Source organism: Symphalangus syndactylus, chromosome 5, assembly GCF_028878055.3.
Source record: "Symphalangus syndactylus isolate Jambi chromosome 5, NHGRI_mSymSyn1-v2.1_pri, whole genome shotgun sequence".
Classification (NCBI taxonomy): Eukaryota; Metazoa; Chordata; class Mammalia; order Primates; family Hylobatidae; genus Symphalangus; species Symphalangus syndactylus.
The window spans coordinates 135059881-135079514 of record NC_072427.2 but is presented as its reverse complement, the minus strand read 5'-3'; the positions used below and the strand labels follow the sequence as shown (position 1 = coordinate 135079514).

The 19634-nt window shown below is 36.3% G+C and overlaps 1 protein-coding gene across 1 annotated transcript in view; it reads left to right on the top strand.

Moving 5' to 3' along the window:
* Positions 1–19634, top strand: part of SLCO1B1 (solute carrier organic anion transporter family member 1B1) — a 101652-nt gene that overhangs the window by 39809 nt on the left and 42209 nt on the right. The window contains exons 3-7 of the mRNA XM_055280433.2: positions 304–445; positions 2355–2487; positions 4521–4642; positions 6556–6702; positions 6901–6999. Coding sequence (XP_055136408.2) covers positions 304–445; positions 2355–2487; positions 4521–4642; positions 6556–6702; positions 6901–6999 — 643 coding nt within the window. The remainder of the gene's footprint in view (positions 1–303; positions 446–2354; positions 2488–4520; positions 4643–6555; positions 6703–6900; positions 7000–19634) is intronic.

Here is a 19634-nt window from a genome sequence, read left to right as displayed (position 1 = left end):
CTGACAATATGATGTAGCTTTCTATAGATCAGTTGATGAGATTAATTTAAAAATAACAACCTTAACTGTAATGCTCTAATATTTTGATATTATAACCAAATTAGAAATGATGCTTTATTAGTGTAGTGATAATAACATTTAAATGGCTGAGTAGTAGTACCTGGTAAAAGGGAAAATTAAGTATGGTTTTTAAGATACAAATAATGTTTTCAAGTAAAGAAGAAAAGCTATTATAATTCCATGTGTCTATTGACATTGTATAGTCCTTCGATTAACCATTTCTCCCCTTCTGATTTTTCTTAGATGTTCCTGGCAGCTCTGTCACTCAGCTATATCGCTAAGGCACTAGGTGCAATTGTTATGAAAAGTTCCATCATTCATATAGAAAGGAGATTTGAGATATCCTCTTCTCTTGTTGGCTTTATTGACGGAAGCTTTGAAATTGGTAACATTTATTTTCTATTTTAATAACCAAACTTGCAAAGTTAAAAAAAATATATGTTTTATACCACTGGTTATCAACTGGGGTAAATTTATCTCTTACAGGCAATTTGGCAATAACTAAGAACATTTTTGGTTGTCATAGCTGGACAGGGGTTGGGGGCAAGGGAGGTGCTACTGGTATCTAAATGTAGAGGTCAGAGGTACTGCTAAATATTCTATAATGCACAAAGAATTATGTAACTGAAAATGTTGATAGTGAGGATGTTCAGAAACCCTGATTCTACACAAATTCATTTTTTGCAAACTAACACCATGTCATACTTTACCTCCCCTCTCTCAAGATGAAGAAACTTTGGGAGAGGACTGTTATTCTTAAGGAGAAAGGAATCTTTTCAGAGCAACTTACCTTAGACCTCTATTGTTTCACTGAGCACACAAAAATCTTTCCTTTGAAATATTGAAGATATTTTGTTGTCTTCATTTTATGTTGGATTTCTCCAATAACAGCTCAGGGAAAACATTTTCTGGTTCATATTTGTGTTTTTCCTATTAGTAATTTTCTTCTAGATCATTTATAAGATGAATATTAAATTTTCTGGGAATTTTTCTCTTTAAATTTTTTTCTTCCAAATTTCCATTGTTTTTCTTTATGTTTCATTAATCTTTGATGCCATCATCCATCTTACCATATCAAGTTCTAATTTGTATATTTATCTGTATTTTATATTTACAACAGCACTTTATTATTCCCTTATTATTTTAAGGCTGCCAGTTCTGATTTTATGGATGCAATGTGCTCTTGTACCCCTAAAGGTACTAAATTTTTTAAAAAGCAAAAAATTAACTCATTCATTTTGGTGCTTTTCTTCCAAATTATTTTTATGCTATTTTTTTTCCATAAGTGCTCAGTAATCCTTAACTGCTATTTGTTTATTGTTATGCATGAGGCTCCAGATGGATTAGAAGTGGTCATGACTCTTTTCACTTGATATGCTCTATGTATATTATTTAATATAAATGACTTATACATGACATTAAATCTCAAGTGGTTTCTCCTCCAGGAACCTTTCTGGAAGCTTTTGGGTTTTGTTTGTTTTTTTGAGACGGAGTCTCACTCTGTTGCCCAGGCTGGAGTGCAGTGGTGCGATCTCCCCTCACTGCAAGCTCTGCCTTTCTCCTGCTTCAGCCTCCCGAGTAGCTGGGACTACAGGCACCCGCCACCACGCCTGGCTAATTGTTTTGTATTTTTAGTAGAGACGGGATTTCATTGTGTTAGCCAAGATGGTCTCCATTTCCTGACCTCGTGATCCACCCGCCTCGGCCTCCTAAAGTGCTGGGATTACAGGCGTGAGCGACCACGCCTGGCCTCTGGAAGCTCTTAATTAAGTTCTGGAAGCTCTGGAACTTAAGTTCCCCCTTTCTGTGGTTTAATAGCACCCCTGTCCCTCTATTTTTATCATTAGTATGAAACTTCTTGTAGACAGATGCCATGGTTTATTCTTTTTCAAGTAACTTTCTTATTTCTGGCTCTGAGCTTCACGTCAGGTACATGTTAGAAATTTAAATAATATTAAGAATAAATAAAGAAATGCATGAAGGAGCACCTTACCCTCATCAAGAAGATTCATCTCCATTTTTCTTCATTCCAATATAATCCAGTCAACTCCAAATTTTTCAGTAAAATTTTACTTCGCTAATATTTCCAAGTAATTCAAGTGCTTTGTTTTTGGATTTACAACAGCTTTTCAATGAGTGGTCTAATGTAGGTGAATTCACCTTCTCAATTAAATTACATCATCTTTGAGGGAAGGCACTATGTCTTGGACTCTATTTGCATCCATTCTGGGGTTTTCAATTCTAGACGCAAAATTGAACTAAGCTGTATCAACATAATTTTGTTCCCTTTCTAGGAAATTTGCTTGTGATTGTATTTGTGAGTTACTTTGGATCCAAACTACACAGACCAAAGTTAATTGGAATCGGTTGTTTCATTATGGGAATTGGAGGTGTTTTGACTGCTTTGCCACATTTCTTCATGGGATAGTAAGTGTGGAAAAAAAAAAAACAACCTCTGTGCCACTATCAGTACCTTGTAAATTAGGAGTAGAATTTTATTATTATCGCTTTAAATAGGCAGTTACCTTTTGAGAAGAATACCCACTAAGTGTGTATAGAAATGAAATAGTGTCTATTTGTCTACATAATCACTTTGAAATAACAAAAAGACTAAACTGTAGGGTTTCAAATGAAATAAATAGGCTTTTTATGAGTTTTTTGTATAACATATATACTGTACGTTTTTGCCTGTAAGATTTTGATTATTTTTGATAAGACTTCAACACTTATACCTCTACCCACTGAAGTATAGTTGTTCCCATCATTTCACTGAAGCTGTTATTCCTAAGGTCACTGTGTAGTAACAATTACAGTCAGATGCTCCTGAGAGAAAAGTTAAAATGGCACATGAGGGAGAAACTTATTTTTCACATTACAGTTAATGTAGCCAGTTCAAGGATGATATGATTCTACCTCTTTCCATCATAGTGCTATGCCTTGCATGGCCTTGGCCTCATGATCCAAATTGTGGCAATGTATTTCCAGGCAACAAGATAGAAGAAGAAAAGAATAAGAAGAAACAAACAGTCCACACAGGCTGAGGCTTAAGAAGCATTTTCAGAAGCAAAATATCTCTACTGACTTTACATTTACCAGATGTTACTTACATTTCACACAGATATATAAATGCTGAAAAAATAGACATTATTCCACGATACCATGTTCTCAGTTAAAAATCCCAACTATAGTTACTGTGGAAGGAGAGAGGATATTGAGAGATAATGAGCAGTTTCTGTTAGAGACACCAATTACTTACTCATTGCGAAATCCAGCAATGACATCATTTGCTCACCATATTAATTCCATTCCCCTGCCATATTTGGCCTTATAGGAAGTTTCTTCTTAATTGTACTACTCTAGCTTATTTTCATCATACTGCACTCTCTTGATTCATTTTCTATCTTTGTGTCTTCTCCATCATGTCCACTTTTTGCCTCTGCTTTTGGCACCATACCGTCAGAGTCCCCTAATTCCCTTTTTAATCTTTATTTATTATTATTCATGATTTACATGGAAAATAAACCTTAAAGGCAACTATCACAGCTTCATCTTCCATTCTACCCTAAAATTAAGGACCACAATCTAGATCAGCATTGCTGTAAATATGCCATAATATGTGATGCCTTTGCACCTGGTATTTCTACAGCCTTGAATACCTTTGTTTCTTTGTCTACCCTTCTATTCATCTTCAAGATTCGTTTTACCTGTCATTCTCATTTTGATGTCTTCTCTGATCCATTCCCGCAACCTCCAAGCAAAGTTGGTCATATCCTTTGTCTTTGTGACAACTCAGGACCTTATATATTAAACTTATTATAACTTTTATCACCTATGTTTATACTGGTGTGAAATTCCCTAAGTACAAAAACTGTGTGTTTTATTTCTAGCTCTTTGAAGCTAAGCATAATGCCTGGAATACAGTAGGCTACCTTTAGAGCTCACATGGTACCTAATTATGGATATTAACATATCTGTTATTCCTATCAAGTTTTCTCTAATATAGTTGATATGGATTAGATTTTATTTTTACTACATTTTGAAGAGTCATGCAATAGAGCATGTGTGTGAATATGTGTCCATGAAAGAAAATCTGACAGATTGATCATCTTTGAAGATAATTCAAAAGGATGAATGGTTGCATACAATTAATAATTACTTTTACAAAAGGTGAAACCAGGATATTTCATATCTTGACCAAGATATAACCACTCCTAGGATAATAGCAAGGTGATAACCCACTTAGCCTGGGGTGTACTGAATTATCTTTCTTACTGGACACTTCCATTTCACTTTTATACATCACATCTCCTAATACACATGCTGGGAAATTGACAGAAAGTACTCTGGTAATTTGGGGGAGATAATGGTGCAAATAAAGGGGAATATTTCTCTGTATTTCTAGGAAAAGTGAAAATATTCAGTAGATAAGCAAAGTGTTTAATTCAGTGATGTTCTTACAGTTACAGGTATTCTAAAGAAACTAATATCGATTCATCAGAAAATTCAACATTGACCTTATCCACCTGTTTAATTAATCAAATTTTATCACTCAATAGAACATCACCTGAAATAGTGGGAAAAGGTAAGAATTAATATTGACAGTAAAAAGTCTTCTAAAATGTATAAATTTAATTACATCTCTAAAAATTGTTGTGATATTCATTAGCAAAACTTAATTAAGAATGAAGTAGAAAAACATTTGACTCTTACAGACATAATTATAATGTTAATATACACAGTTCACCCTTTAACAACACAGGTTTAAACTATGCGGTTTCACTTCTATGCAAATTTTGTCCATCTGAACTGGATGATAAACCTGCCGATAAGAATATTTGACATTTTCTATATTTGGATTGCACGAGGCCAACTGCAGAACTTAAGTGTGCATGAATTTGAGGACACACAGACAGCCCTGTAAAAAATTCCTTAATATACCAAGGGATGACTGTATTATATGTAAAAGCATTTAGAAGTTGATCAGAAAAGAGAATATTTTCAACAGGAAGTTGACAAAGAATATATGCATTAAAGTAAAACAGAAGGAAGTGGTATAAATAGGTAAATAATATAAGTTTGCTTTCAATGCAAACTATTATATCATTTAAAGACTTTTTGCCTATTATAACACAAATTATAAATTATAATTGCAAATTGTACTGCTAAAGATTTTTTTAACCTATTAAGTAGAAAAAGACTAAAAATATATAGAAACGAGGTAGAGGCAAAAAAGGATTTCACATTGTATATATTGCTGGAAGTGTATACATTTGTAAATCTTTCTGGAGATTCATTATCAATATATATTAAGAACAAAAATATACTTACCTACTTAGTCTGAAATTCTGCTATTATTGATTAATCTTAAGGAAATAACCAGGAAACTGAAAAAGGACTTATTTTTGCAGTTATCATGACTTATAGTCATGATAAACCTAATAGAATAAAACCACAAGAAAGAAATTAAAAAATAAGATATTGAATGAACACATTTGGAAACTTATTCAGCACATTACTGTCCAGTCATTAAAGTTTTGATATTAAAGAAATCTTAACAACATGGAACAATTGTTATAGTGTTAACTGTATATACCATTTAATAATATGAACTGGATTTTTAAATATATAATGGACATAATGAATATAATGCATATATTTTGTGCAAATCTAGAAGATATATAAAAACACTTGAGGTGATCTTCTGTGTGTAATGTGATTACAGATAATTTTTACTTGTTTGTGCTTTTCTGTATGATATGGCTTGACTGTGTCCCCACTCAAATATCACCTTGATTGTAATAATCTCCACATGGCAAGAGTGGGGCCAGGTAGAGATAATTGAATCATGGGGGCGGTTTCCCCCATACTGTTCTCATGGTAATGAATAAGTCTCACAAGATCTGATGATTTTATAAATGAGAGTTCCCCTGCAAAAGCTCTCTTGCCTGGTCAGGAGATCGAGACCACGGTGAAACCCCGTCTCTACTAAAAAAATACAAAAAATTAGCCGGGCGTGGTGACGGGCACCTGTAGTCCCAGCTACTCGGAGAGGCTGAGGCAGGAGAATGGCGTGAACCCGGAAGGCGGAGCTTGCAGTGAGCCGAGATTGCACCACTGCACTCCAGCCTGGGTGACAGAGCGAGACTCCATCTCAAAAAAAAAAAAAAAAAAAAAGCTCTCTTGCCTGCCACCACGTAAGACATGTCTTTGCTCTTCCTTCATCTTCCGCCATGATTGTGAGGCCCCCCAGCCATGAGGAACTATGAGTCCATTAGACCTTTTTCCTTTATAAATTACCCAGTCTCAGGTATGTATTTATTAGCAGCATAAGAATGGACTAATACACCATATTGTCAAAGTTTGCAAAGTGAATATAAATTACTTGTACTTGTAAATTTAAAAAAATGAGAATAATTAAGAGTTTACAAGTAGTTAAATTTGTAATAGAAATGCTAAAATTAATGTTTAAAATGAAACACTGTCTTATCTACATAGGTTGTTTAAAGGAATCTGGGTCATACATGTGGATATATGTGTTCATGGGTAATATGCTTCGTGGAATAGGGGAGACTCCCATAGTACCATTGGGACTTTCTTACATTGATGATTTTGCTAAAGAAGGACATTCTTCTTTGTATTTAGGTAATGTACACAAAATATTAAATTGTATGTCACTTTCCCTTTGTCTACTTTTGAAATAGTAGAGTTACTAAACTTATTATTTTACCTATTAGAACATATATTTGGGTATATGCATTGTACCATATTTCTTTTAAAAACATGTTGAATGAGAACCATGCATTCTTGGCATCTAGTAATATTGCTTTATAATATTTTCAGGTATATTGCATGCAATAGCAATGATTGGTCCAATCATTGGCTTTACCCTGGGATCTCTGTTTTCTAAAATGTACGTGGATATTGGATATGTAGATTTAAGTAAGTACAACCAGAACAAGGTACCATGATAATGTCTTTCTAAGCATACACACAAAAAACATTTTTTCAAGTAACTGAATTCACTCTCTCAATAGTCCTTTGCTTAATATAATTAGAAAGTTACAAGTAGGAAATAAATGCATTACTAATCAGAATAAATATAAAATCCAGCTCCTGTTTATACTATCTTTTACAACTAAGTGTAAAATGAGAGAATGTAAACAAATTTATTTCCATGAGCTTGGTCCAAAATAACCAAATGTAAAATGTCTCCCTCCCAAACCAACTGTCCAGTCAAGTAAATTTTATTTTTCAGTTGATGGTGGCTTGGATGTTGATGTGTGCGACTTAAAGTTTGCTTTGCTAGTCTTCTTGTGGCTGCTGCATTGATTTATGGCTGGAGTCATTGGAGAGACTTCATGTGTACTTTATGGTCATTTTCCCTGGTCCTAGCAGAGGGCTTGGCATATGGCAATATTCAGTAAGTACTTGTTGAACAAAGGAATAAAGCAGAGGACACATAAATAAAATCTATGGTTTTCTTCTTCATCCTCAGAGCATACTTTCCTTCTTATCTCACAGATGAAAGAGATTCCATGTTATAAAAATTGTCTCAACCTCAGGCCCTTTCCCCTAAAAATATTCTTGCACCATATCTATCTTTATCTCCTTTTTCTTTTTCCCAACTCAGTGGAAAATATATCCATCTGTATCCAATGTTTATAGATCTAGCTGGAGCTTAGATTCTCCCTTCCTACTTCTTAATCTCCATCTTCTCTTTTATGCAGCAAACACACTCAAGTATTTCCCATCTTTATACCTAGCTACAGTTTTTTATAACCCCACACAACTTTCTAGCTGAATCTTTTTTTTATTCCTCTTCAGAGCCAAGCACCTAAGAAAATATCAACTAAATTAGCTAAGATATCTCACCTTCTCATCTCCCATCCACTTCTCAATCCAGTATAATCTGCTTCTGTTATTAGTGAAACACAATCAATTTCTACATACTTTACTATAGATTAGTAAATGGGTATATTTCTATCATTTGTGTTAATTGATATTTCCAGTGCTTCTTCATGTTTTCCCTTCTTAGATATCTTATTAGCACCTAAAGCACAATATGTCAAAATCTGATCTCATCGTCTTATCTCCAAACCCACTTTATTCCCTATATTCCTTCTCTTGATGAATATCCATACCTTATTCAATTATTGACTGAGTTACTGTGCCCTGTAATCTCACATTTCTCTGCATTTACACTTGGTAAAACTTTTCCCTCTGTTTCATTTGCATAGTTCTTGAAGTCTCTTCCAAAATGTGGCTCCTCTTAGAGAAGCCTTACTTCACCACTTTCTATTAGTCCCAAATTAATAGCCAAGAGCATGCCTTTATTGTAACCCTTCTCACAATGAGCTATTAATATTTGTGTGCTTACCTGCCATCTCTTTACCATATGACAGAATGGCATGTTCTTAGCAAATAATAATTAGTTATGTTTGTGAATAAATAAATATGATTTTCTATCTCACTAGGCCTTCAATACATCATTCCAAAGAGATCAAAGGATTCATTTCCAAGATGGGATAGACATCTCAGTGGGCCAACAACAGCCAAAAACTTGAAAGCGTTTGCTAATCTAAAACTATAAAGAAAATACTTGATAAATGTTTTACATGTTGAATTTTAGACATACACCTTAGAGTAGCTACACGTTATATACATTATTTCTACTCATTCAACTCCAGTTTCATCACTGCTTTATCACGAAGTGTACAGAAATAAGTGGTAAATGTCCTTAGGTTAATTATTTTATAAGCTCTCTAATAAGAAACTATTAACATTATTTTAGAATTCATCACAATACAATTTCTAACATTGAATGTTCAGATATTATTATATCTTCTCTTATTCAGTGATGACTATGAGCTTCACTTACGAAGTATACTTTGGCAAACTCCAGTGCCTAAAGGAGCTGAAGACATAAAAATAAATGAGTAAAGAGTGCCAGGAACAGGAATTTAGGTTGTGATGGTTAGAATAGGTGAATTCTTTTGGTTTTGAACTGCTCTCCCTACGCATCCAAAAGCGCTTGTGTTCCTCAGCTCTGGCCTATTCTTTTAATGCACAAATTTAGGCCCTGCATTGACAAGGACTTCTGCTTGGTTACCAAGAAAATCCAAAAACCAAAATTTTTCAAACTTACTTTTTTTTTTTGAGTCAGAGTCTCACTCTGTCCCCCAGGCTGGAGTGCAGTTATGTTATCTCAGCTCACTGCAATCTCTGCCTCCCAGGTTCCAGTGATTCTCCAGCCTCAGCCTCCAGAGTATCTGGGATTGCAGGTGCCTCCACCACACCTGGCTAATTTTTGTATTTTTAGTAGAGACGGGATTTCACCATGTTGGCCTGGCTGGTCTCAAACTCCTGACCTCAGGTGATCCAATTTGTCTTGGCCTCCCAAAGTGCTGGGATTACAGGTATCAGCCACCAACAGACATATATAAAATTGTATTTTTATCATGAACACTCTAATGTTTTGAAATACATATATATGTGGAATAGTTAAATTTAGCTAATTAACAAATGCATTATCTTACATAGTTACTTTTGTAGTGGAAACACTTAACATCTACTCTCTCAGCATATTTCAAAAATACAACATATTGTGGTTAAGAATAGTCACCCTGCTGCACAATAAATCTCTGTAATTTTTTCCTCCTAATTTTAATTATGTATGCTTTGACCAATATCTCCTTATGTGGGAGATCAGTCAGTGTGGTGGAAGAAGCTATAGGGAAGGAAGCAGGCCTTTTGAAAGGTCAGAAGGCTCTGCAAAGCTTCAGGGGAGAATAAGCTGAAGTCAGCTGTTCTCTTGCCCTGTGGCAGGGTGCAAGAAATAGGTAGAAGGAAGTATAGGGGAATTTATCTAAATAGGCTTGTCTACCCATGTTGTCCAGAAACTGACCTTTGACCATCCGTACACGTGACTGTTCCCAGTAAGGGGGAACAATAATGTTAATTACGCACAGATTGTGTTGGCTCCAGGCTTTCGGCATTATGTCTGTACTAAATAAAAGCTAGCAGCTCCAGCTTATTGGGACTGCTACTCACTCTTTAGCAGTCCCCTAGCCACTCTTTCACCGCATACCTGTGTCTGAGTACTCCTTTCATCTGTTGGTAGGCCAGGGTCTGCAGGATGGACCCGGCATCCTCAACTCCATTCTTCTCCCAACCACCTGGCTTCTGGCAGCCACCATTCTACTCACTAATAATTAATTAATTTTTGTTTCAATAGCTTTTGGGGTAGATATTGTTTTTCATTAACATGGGTGATAATGATAAATTTTGATATTTTAGTGCACCCATACCTGAGTAATGTACATTGTACCCAATATGTAGTTTTTTATCCCTCAGTCCCCTTCCATCTTTCCCCTTCTGAGCCTCCTAAATCCATCACATCAATGTGTATGTCTTTGTATCTTCATGGCTTAGCTCCCAGTGATAAGTGAGAACATACAGTATTTGGTTTTCCATTCCTGAGTTACTTCACTTAGAATAATGTCCTCCAGTTCCATCCAAGTTGTTGCAAAATTTTTAATCAAGTTATTATTTTTTTGCTATTGAGTCATAGGATTTCCTCGTGTGCTTTAGAAATTAACCCCTTCTCATATATAAATGATTTATAATATTTTATTTTATTCTGCATGTTTCTTTTTTACCCCATTTATTGTCTCTGTTCTGTTCCATTGCTCTATATTTCTGTCTTTATGCTGGTACCATATTGTATTAATTACTATAGTTTTAAAATACATTTTGTAATTAGGAAATGTGAGGCAGCTTTATTCTTTCTCAATGCTTTTTTGGCTATTTGATGTCCTTCTTGGTTGCATATGCATTTTAGAATTGTTTGTTATATTTTTGTAAAAATACTATTGGGCTTTTGATAGGTATTATATTGAATCTTTACATATATTTGGGTAGTATGGACATTTAATATTAGCAAGTCCTTCAATTAATTAACACAGAATGTCTTTCTCATTATTTATGGCCTCTTTAATTTCTTTCCTCAGTGTCTTGAAGTATTTCATGTACAAGTCTTTCACCTTCTTAAATTTATTTTTGTGTTTTATTCTTTATGATTTTAGTATAAATGGAATTGCTTTCCTAATGTCTTTTCAAATAGTACTTGGTTAACTCATAGAAATATAAGTAATATCTTATAATTATTTTGTATCCTGCAACTTTGCAGAATGTGTTTATTCAATTCTAACAGGTGTGTGTGTGTGTGTGTGTGTGTCATCTTTAGGGTTTTCTATATACAAAATCATGCCATCTGCAAGTACAGGCAATTTTACTTCTTTCTTTCAAGTTTGAATGTCTATTATTTCTTTTTCTTGGTTAATTGCTCTGGCATAAAATGGCAGGACTACGTTGAATAGAAGTGATGAGAATGGCCATTCTTCCTTTGTTCCTGAAAGCTTTCAGTTTTTCACTCTTGAATTTATTTATTTATTTATTTATTTTTAATTTTTTATTATTATGCTTTAGGTTTTAGGGTACATGTGCACAATGTGCAGGTTTGTTACATACGTATCCATGTGCCATGTTGTTTTGCTGCACCCATTAACTCGTCATTTAGCATTAGGTGTATCTCCTAATGCTGTCCCTCCCCACTCCCCCCACCCCACAACAGTCCCCGGAGCGTGATGTTCCCCTTCCTGTGTCCATGAGTTCTCATTGTTCAATTCCCACCTATGAGTGAGAACATGCGGTGTTTGGTTTTTTGTCCTTGCGATAGTTTACTGAGAATGATGGTTTCCAGTTTCATCCATGTCCCTACAAAGGACACGAACTCATCATTTTTTATGGCTGCATAGTATTCCATGGTGTATATGTGCCACATTTTCTTAATCCAGTCTATCGTTGTTGGACATTTGGGTTGGTTCCAACTCTTTGCTATTGTGAATAGTGCCGCAATAAACATACGTGTGCATGTGTCTTTATAGCAGCATGATTTATAGTCCTTTGGGTATATACCCAGTAATGGGATGGCTGGGTCAAATGGTATTTCTAGTTCTAGATCCCTGAGGAATCGCCACACTGACTTCCACAATGGTTGAACTAGTTTACAGTCCCACCAACAGTGTAAAAGTGTTCCTATTTCTCCACATCCTCTCCAGCACCTGTTGTTTCCTGATTTTTTAATGATGGCCATTCTAACTGGTGTGAGATGGTATCTCACTGTGGTTTTGATTTGCATTTCTCTGATGGCCAGTGATGAGGAGCATTTCTTCATGTGTTTTTTGGCTGCATAAATGTCTTCTTTTGAGAAGTGTCTGTTCATGTCCTCTGCCCACTTTTTGATGGGGTTGTTTGTTTTTTTCTTGTAAATTTGTTTGAGTTCATTGTAGATTCTGGATATTAGCCCTTTGTCAGATGAGTAGGTTGCAAAAATTTTCTCCCATTCTGTAGGTTGCCTGTTCACTCTGATGGTAGTTTCTTTTGCTGTGCAGAAGCTCTTTAGTTTAATTAGATCCCATTTGTCAATTTTGGCTTTTGTTGCCATTGCTTTTGGTGTTTTAGACATGAAGTCCTTCCCCATGCCTATGTCCTGAATGGTATTGCCTAGGTTTTCTTGTAGGATTTTAATGGTTTTAGGTCTAATATTTAAGTCTTTAATCCATCTTGAATTAATTTTTGTCTAAGGTGTAAGGAAGGTATCCAGTTTCAGCTTTCTACATATGGCTAGCCAGTTTTCCCAGCACCATTTATTAAATAGGGAATCCTTTCCCCATTTCTTGTTTTTGTCAGGTTTGTCAAAGATCAGATAGTTGTAGATATTCGGCATCATTTCTGAGGACTCTGTTCTGTTCCATTGATCTATGTCTCTGTTGTGGTACCAGTACCATGCTGTTTTGGTTACTGTAGCCTTGCAGTATAGTTTCAAGTCAGGTAGTGTGATGCCTCCAGCTTTGTTCTTTTGGCTTAGGATTGACTTGGCGATGCAGGCTCTTTTTTGGTTCCATATGAACTTTAAAGTAGTTTTTTCCAATTCTGTGAAGAAAGTCATTGGTAGCTTGATGGGGATGACATTGAATCTATAAATTACCTTGGGCAGTATGGCCATTGATTCTTCCAACCCATGAGCATGGAAAGTTCTTCCATTTGTTTGTATCCTCTTTTATTTCATTGAGTAGTGGTTTGTAGTTCTCCTTGAAGAAGTCCTTCATATCCCTTGTAAGTTGGATTCCTAGGTATTTTATTCTCTTTGAAGCAATTGTGAATGGGAGTTCACTCATGATTTGGCTCTCTGTTTGTCTGTGATTGGTGTTCAAGAATGCTTGTGATTTTTGTACATTGATTTTGTATGCTGAGACTTTGCTGAAGTTGCTAATCAGCTTAAGGAGATTTTGGGCTGAGATAATGGGGTTTTCTAGATATACAATCATGTCATCTGCAAACAGGGACAATTTGACTTCCTCTTTTCCTAATTGAATACCTGTTATTTCCTTCTCCTGCCTGATTGCTCTGGCCAGAACTTCCAGCACTATGTTGAATAGGAGTGGTGAGAGAGGGCATCCCTGTCTTGTGCCAGTTTTCAAAGGAAATGCTTCCAGTTTTTGCCCATTCAGTATGATATTGGCTGTGGGTTTGTCATAGATAGTTCTTATTATTTTGAGATATATCCCATCAATACCTAATTTATTGAGAGTTTTTAGCATGAAGGGCTGTTGAATTTTGTCAAAGGCCTTTTCTGCATCTATTGAGATAGTCATGTGGTTTTTGTCTTTGGTTCTGTTTATATGCTGGATTACATTTATTGATTTGCATATGTTGAACCAGCCTTGCATCCCAGGGATGAAGCCCACTTGATCATGGTGTATAAGCTTTTTGATGTGCTGCTGGATTCGGTTTGCCAGTATTTTTTTGAGGATTTTTGCATCAATGTTCATCAAGGATATTGGTCTGAAATTCTCTTTTTTGGTTATGTCTCTGCCGGGCTTTGGTATCAGGACGATGCTGGCTTCATAAAATGTGTTAGGGAGGATTCCGTCTTTTTCTATCGATCGGAATAGTTTCAGATGGAATGGTACCAGTTCCTCCTTGTACCTCTGGTAGAATTCAGCTGTGAATCCATCAGGTCCTGGACTCTTTTTGGTTGGTAAGCTATTGATTATTGCCACAATTTCAGAACCTGTTATTGGTCTATTCAGAGATTCACCTTCTTCCTGGGTTAGTCTTGGGAGGGTGTATTTGTCGAGGAATTTATCCATTTCTTCTAGATTTTCTAGTTTATTTGCATAGAGGTGTTTGCAGTATTCTCTGATGGTAGATTGTATTTCTGTGGGATCGGTGGTGATATCCCCTTTTTCATTTTTTATTGCATCTATTTGATTCTTCTCTCTTTTCTTCTTTATTAGTCTTGCTAGTGGTCTATCAATTTTGTTGATCTTTTCAAAAAACCAGCTCCTGGATTCATTAATTTTTTGAATGGTTTTTTGTGTCTCCATTTCCTTCAGTTCTGCTCTGATTTTAGTTATTTCTAGCCTTCTGCTAGCTTTTGAATGTGTTTGCTCTTGCTTTTCTAGTTCTTTTAATTGTGATGTTATGGTGTCAATTTTGGATCTTTCCTGCTTTCTCTTGTGGGCATTTAGTGCTATAAATTTCCCTCTACACACTGCTTTGAATGTGTCCCAGAGATTCTGGTATGTTGTGTCTTTGTTCTCATTGGTTTCAAAGAACATCTTTATTTCTGCCTTCATTTCATTATGTACCCAATAGTCATTCAGGAGCAGGTTGTTCAGTTTCCATGTAGTTGAGCGGTTTTGAGTGAGTTTCTTAATTCTGAGTTCTAGTTTGATTGCGCTATGGTCTGAGAGACAGTTTGTTATAATTTCTGTTCTTTTACATTTGCTGAGGAGAGCTTTACTTCCAACTATGTGGTCAATTTTGGAATAGGTGTGGTGTGGTGCTGAAAAAAATGTATATTCTGTTGATTTGGGGTGGAGAGTTCTGTAGATGTCTATTAGGTCTGCTTGGTGCAGAGCTGAGTTCAATTCCTGGATATCCTTGTTAACTTTCTGTCTCGTTGATCTGTCTAATGTTGACAGTGGGGTGTTAAAATCTCCCATTATTATTGTGTGGGAGTTTAAGTCCCTTTGTAGGTCACTCAGGACTTGCTTTATGAATCTGGGTGCTCCTGTATTGGGTGCATATATATTTTGTTAGCTCTTCTTGTTGAATTGATCCCTTTTCCATTATGTAATGGCCTTCTTTGTCTCTTTTGATCTCTGTTGGTTTAAAGTCTATTTTATCAGAGACTAGGATTGCAACCCCTGCCTTTTTTTGTTTTCCATTTGCTTGATAGATCTTCCTCCATCCCTTTATTTTGAGTCTATGTGTGTCTCTGCACGTGAGATGGGATTCCTGAATACAGCACACTGATGGGTTCTGACTCCTTATCCAGTTTGCCAGTCTGTGTCTTTTAATTGGAGCATTTAGCCCATTTACATTTGAAGTTAATATTGTTATGTGTGAATCTGATCCTGTCATTATGACGTCAGTTGGTTATTTTGCTCGTTAGTTGCTGCAGTTTCTTCCTAGCTTTGATGGTCTTTACAATTTGGCATGTTTTTGCAGCAGCTGGTACCGGTTGTACCTTTCCATGTTTAGTGCTTCCTTCAGGAGCTCTTTTAGGGCAGGCCTGGTGGTGACAAAATCACTCAGCGTTTGCTTGTCTGTAAAGTATTTTATTTCTCCTTCACTTATGAAGCTTAGTTTGGCTGGATATGAAATTCTGGGTTGAAAATTCTTTTCTTTAAGAATGTTGAATATCAGCCCCCACTCTCTTCTGGCTTGTAGAGTTTCTGCCAAGAGATCAGCTGTTAGTCTGATGGGCTTCCCTTTGTGGGTAACCCGACCTTTCTGTCTGGCTGCTGTTAACATTTTTTCCTTCATTTCAACTTTGGTGAATCTGACAATTATGTGTCTTGGAGTTGCTCTTCTCGAGGAGTATCTTTGTGGCGTTCTCTGTATTTCCTGCATCTGAATGTTGGCCTGCCTTGCTAGATTGGGGAAGTTCTCCTGGATAATATCTTGCAGATTGTTTTCCAACTTGGTTCCATTCTCCCCGTCATTTTCAGGTACACCAATCAGACGTAGGTTTGGTCTTTTCACATAGTCCCAAATTTCTTGGAGGCTTTGTTCATTTCTTTTTATTCTTTTTTCTCTAAACTTCCCTTCTCGCTTCATTTCATTCATTTCATCTTCCATCACTGATACCCTTTCTTTCAGTTGATCGCATCTGCTACTGAGGCTTCTGCAATCTTTGCATAGTTCTCAATACTTGGCTTTCAGCTCCATCAGCTCCTTTAAGCCCTTCTCTCCATTGGTTATTCTAGTTATCCATTCGTCTAATTTTTTTTCAAAGTTTTTAACTTCTTTGCTATTGTTTTGAATTTCCTCCCGTAGCTCGGAGTAGTTTGATCGTCGGAAGCCTTCTTCTCTCAACTCGTCAAAGTCATCCTCCGTCCAGCTTTGTGCCGTTGCTGTTGAGGAACTGCGTTCCTTTGGAGGAGGAGAGGTGCTCTGCTTTTTAGAGTTTCCAGTTTTTCTGCTCTGTTTTTTCCCCATCTTTGTGGTTTTATCTACTTTTGGTCTTTGATGATGGTGATGTACAGATGGGTTTTTGGTGTGGATGTCCTTTCTGTTTGTTAGTTTTCCTTCTACCAGACAGGACCCTCAGCTGCAGGTCTGTTGGAGTTTACTAGAGGTCCACTCCAGACCCTGTTTGGCTGGGTGTCAGCAGTGGTGGCTGCAGAACAGCGGATTTTCATGAGACCACAAATTCAGCTGTCTGATAGTTCCTCTGGAAGTTTTGTCTCAGAGGAGTACCTGGCCAAATGAGGTGTCAGTCTGTCCCTACTGGGGGGTTCGTCCCAGTTAGGCTGCTCAGGGGTGAGGGACCCACTTTAGGAGGCAGTCTGTCCGTTCTCAGATCTCCAGCTGCGTGCTGGGAGAACCACTACTCTCTTCAAAGCTGTCGGTCAGACAGGGACATTTAAGTCTGCAGAGGTTCCTGCTGAATTTTTGTTTGTTGTGCCCTGCCCCCAGAGGTGGAGCCTACAGAGGCAGGCAGGCCTCCTTGAGCTGTGGTGGGCTCCACCCAGTTCGAGCTTCCTGGCTGCTTTGTTTACCTAAGCAAGCCTGGGCAATGGCGGGCGCCCCTCCCCCAGCCTGGCTGCCGCCTTGCAGCTTGATCTCAGACTGCTGTGCTAGCAATCAGCGAGACTCCGTGGGCATAGGACCCTCCGAGCCAGGTGCGGGACACAATCTCCTAGTGTGCCGTTTTCCAGGCCCATTGGAAAAGCGCAGTATTAGAGTGGGACTGACCCGATTTTCCAGGTGCCATCTGTTACCCCTTTCTTTGACCAGGAAAGGGAACTCCCTGACCCCTTGTGCTTCCCGAGTGAGGCAATGTCTTGCCCTGCTTCGGCTTGTGCACAGTGCGCTTCACCGACTGTCCTGCACCCACTGTTTGGCACTCCCTAGTGAGATGAAACCGGTACCTCAAACAGAAATGCAGAAATCACCCATCTTCTGTGTGGCTCAGGCTGGGAGCTGTAGACCAGAGCTGTTCCTATTCTGCCATCCTGGCTCCACCCTCTCACTCTTGAATTTAATGCTAGCTGTGGGCTTTTTAAATATGCACTTCATTTTGTTGAGGCAATTTTTATCTATTCCTAGCTTGTTGAAAGTTTTTATCACAAAACATTGTTGGATTTTATCAAATGCTATTTAACATCTGCATATATGATCATGTAGATTTTGTCCTTTTTTGTTAATGTGTTACATTATACTTGGTGATATTTGTTAAACTTAGCATTTCAGGTATAAATCCCCCTTGAATATAGTGTAGTATCCTTTTTATATGCTATTAAATTTGGTTCACTAGTATTGTTTGAGGATTTTTTCCTCTGTCTTCATCAGATATATTGGTTTGTAGTTTTCTTCCTTTTGGTGTCTTTGTCTGGCTTTGGTATAAGAATAATGCTGGCCTCATTAAATTAGTTTGAAGATGTTCTCTTCTCTTCAATTTTTGGCAAGAGATCGGAATGGATTGCCATTAATATTTTCTTTAGCTATGTAGTAACATGCACCAGTAAAGCCATCTGGTCCTAAGTTTTTTGTTAAGAGGTATTTGATTATTAATTCAATATTTTTACTGGTTGTAAATCTCTTTATATTTTCTATATTTTATGTGTTTTATGTCTCCAGGAATGTATTTTTTCTTTCTTATCTAATTTTTGATGTATAATTTCTCATAGTAATCTCTTATGATTGTTTTATTTTTCTAGCATCAATTAAATGTCTCCACATTCAGCTCTTATTTTGTTTGTTTGAGTCTTTTCTCTTTTGCTTAGTCTAGTTTAAAGTTTGTCAATTTTGCCTATCTTTCAAAAAGATCAACACTTAGTTCTGTCGATATTTTTTCTAATGGTTTTTTTTCCATATTCTTTATTTTATTTATTTCTTCTCTAATCTTTTTTTTCTTCTGCTAACTTTGGCCTTAGTTTGTTTTTATAATTTTGTGAGGTGTAAAATAAGTTGTTAGTTTAAGATAATTCTTTACTTTTTACTAGCATAATTATGTGATATTTATCAGTGTGCATTGAGAGCAAACAATGCCAGATGCTGCTAGTGACCATAAATTAGAGAAATAACCTCTGTTTTTTGGCTATGGAAATGAAATTTACCCTACAAATGTAGATATTTATTACTGAACACTTCCCTCTTACTACTGTCCTTGCTGCATCTCACATTTTAGAATGTTTTGTTTTTGATTCTCTTCGTATCTCAATATTTTCTAATTTCCCTTTTGATTTCTTTGACAATTTAATTATTGAAAAGTTTGTTAGTATCTATATTTTTAAAATTTTCTGCTTTTCTTTTTGATACTAATTTCCAGTTTTATTCCATTGTAGTTAGAAAAGATAATTGGTATGATTTTAAGTTAAATTTATCGAGACCCTGTGGCATGATGTAACATGTGGTCTATCTTAGAAAATGTTCCATTTCTATTTGAAAAGAATATACATTCTGTTTTTATTGAGTGAAGTATTCTCTATGTGTCTGTTACGTTCAGTTGGTCTATAATGTTGTTGAAGTCCTCTGTTTCCTCATTGATTTTCTCTCTAGTCATTCTATTTATAATTGAAAGTGAGATATTATGAAGTCAGCCTACTATGGAGGGCTAACTGTAATACACTATTTTATATAAGGGACTGGAGCATCTTTGGATTTTGGTATCCATAGGGAGTCCTAGAACCATTGTTCACAGATACCAAGAGATGATTGTATTGTATTTCTCTATATATCTCTTTTCAGTTCTGTCCATTTTTGCTTTATAGCTTTGGGGTCTTTGAGATTGGGTGAATATATTGGGTAGTATATTCCTGGTGAATTAACTTAAAAAATCATTTTATAATGTCCTTTTTGCAACTTGAGACAGTTTTTTACTTAAACTCTTTTTCTTTCTTTGACAAATAGTTAGGTTGCAAATTTTCCAAACTTTTATGCTCTGCTTTCCCTTTGAATATAACTTTCAACTTTAGGTCATTTCTTTGCTCTCATAT